This window comes from Myotis brandtii, unplaced genomic scaffold (assembly GCF_000412655.1).
Source record: "Myotis brandtii unplaced genomic scaffold, ASM41265v1 scaffold1072, whole genome shotgun sequence".
Classification (NCBI taxonomy): Eukaryota; Metazoa; Chordata; class Mammalia; order Chiroptera; family Vespertilionidae; genus Myotis; species Myotis brandtii.
Genome location: NW_005353643.1, coordinates 33,291 through 35,285, shown reverse-complemented (window position 1 = coordinate 35,285; position 1,995 = coordinate 33,291). Strand labels below are relative to the sequence as shown.

The 1,995-nt window shown below is 53.1% G+C and overlaps 1 protein-coding gene across 1 annotated transcript in view; it reads right to left on the bottom strand.

Moving 5' to 3' along the window:
* LOC102245258 (ADAMTS-like protein 3) overlaps positions 1-1,995 on the bottom strand; it is a gene marked incomplete at its 5' end in the record, with an annotated part of 69,808 nt that overhangs the window by 34,725 nt on the left and 33,088 nt on the right. Inside the window, 2 exons of the mRNA XM_014541780.1 lie at positions 4-68; positions 1,306-1,385. Of these exons, the coding sequence (XP_014397266.1) occupies positions 4-68; positions 1,306-1,385 (145 nt within the window). The remainder of the gene's footprint in view (positions 1-3; positions 69-1,305; positions 1,386-1,995) is intronic.

Below are 1,995 nucleotides of genomic sequence, written 5' to 3'. Positions count from 1 at the left end.
GGCCCTCCCGCACCTGCACGCCCGGCCCGCAGGGGGCGCTGCAGGGGGACCAGGGCTCCGGGATGAACCTGCAGGGAAATCAGGGGGACACACGGGTCACTCGCAGGCCCCTGGGGGAGAGGGCGGGGGACGAGCATCCTGTGGAGGGAAAAACAGCTTCATTCCCACGACAGCCAATCTGGTCTGAATGCTCTAGGTTTTTAAAATATATATATATTTTGCCCTGGCCGGTGTGGCTCAGTGGTTAGAGCGTCAGCCTGCGGACTGAGGGGTCCAGGGTTCGATTCCGGTCAAGGGCACATGCCTGGGTTGTGGGCTCCATTCCCAATAGGGGGTGTGCAGAGGGCAGCCAATTGGTGATTCTCTCTCATCATTGATGTTTCTATCTCTCCCTGTCCCTTCCTCTCGGAAATCAATTAAAAAATGTTAAAAAATGTATTATTTTTTTATTTATTTCAGAAACCACAGGGACTCCAGGGAGGAGCTTTTAAAACAGCGGTTCTCAACCTGTGGGTCGCGACCCCTTTGGGGGTCGAACGACCCTTTCACAGGGGTCGCCTAAGACCATTGGAAAACACATCTATAATTACATATTGTTTTTGTGATTCATCACTTTGCTTTCATTATGTTCAATGTGTAACAATGAAAATACATCCTGCATATCAGATATTTACATGACGATTCATCACAGTAGCAACATTACAGTGATGAAGTAGCCACGAAAATAATGTTATGGTTGGGGGTCCCCACAGCATGAGGAACTGTATTAAAGGGTCGCGGCGTTAGGAAGGTTGAGAACCGCTGATCTAGATGTAGGAGCGACGCCCAGTTTCATAATCGAAACAGAATCCCGGGTCTGCTTTGCGTTAAACGACCTTGCTCTCCTGTGAGCTTCTCACAGACGCTGCCAAAGCAGGGCCGGCGGATTGAGCAACAGAGAGGCGTGCCAGCCAGCTCAGGCCCTCGGGGGTCTGAGGAGCCAGGGCCCTGGGGTGTGGAATAGCTGGACTCCGGTGAGGACAAAAATTACGTAGATCATGTTCACTGGCCGGGCCCTGGTGACTCCCTTAAAAGGTCCTCCACTGCCCGGCCGGCGTGGCCCAGTGGTTGAGCATCGACCTAGGAACCAGGAGGTCAGGGTTCGATTCCGGGTCAGGGCACAGGCCCGGGTTGCGGGCTCCATCCCCAGAGTGGGGCGTGCAGGAGGCAGCCGGTCCACGATTCTCTCTCATCATGGATGTTTCTCTCTCTCTCCCTCTCCCTTCCTCCCTGATGTCAGTAAAGATAAAAAGTTCCTCTACTCACGTCGGTTCTTCCGTCGCCACCCTGGTCTGCTCCAGCTCCCGGGCTTGCTTCAGCCAGGGCAGCTTTGCCTCCACCGGGCTCTTTTCTAAGGAAAGAAGAACAGAAGCAACAAGCGTAACTGTTACCATGAAGCGCGAAGGAGCTGGATGCCGCCGTTCCCGCTGAAGATTTCATCAGTAAAGGGGTTGTGCTTCGCCCGGCCGGCGTGGCTCAGTGGTTGAGACCTAGGAACCAGGAGGTCAGGGTTCGATTCCCGGTCAGGGCACAGGCCCGGGTTGTGGGCTTGATCCCCAGTGTGGGGTGTGCAGGAGGTAGCCGATCCGTGATTCTCTCTCATCATTGATGTTTCTCTCTCTCCCTTCCTCTCTGAAATCGAGAAAAATACATTAAAAAAAAAAAGAATGTTAGTATAATGAAACGTAAATGCTGCAATATTAGAACGAGAGCTGGGAAACACCATTCAATGTAACTTTAAAACGCAAACCCACTGTGCTAGCCGGTGTGGCTCAATGGATAGAGCATCGGCCTGCGGACTGAAGGGTCCCAGGCTCGATTCCGGCCAAGGGCACGTACCTTGGTTGCAGGCTGGATCCCTGGCCCTGGTCATGGCACATGTAGGAGGCAACCCATCGACGTGTCTCTCTCATATTGATGTTTCTCTCTCTCTCTCTCTCTCTCTCTCTCTCTCTC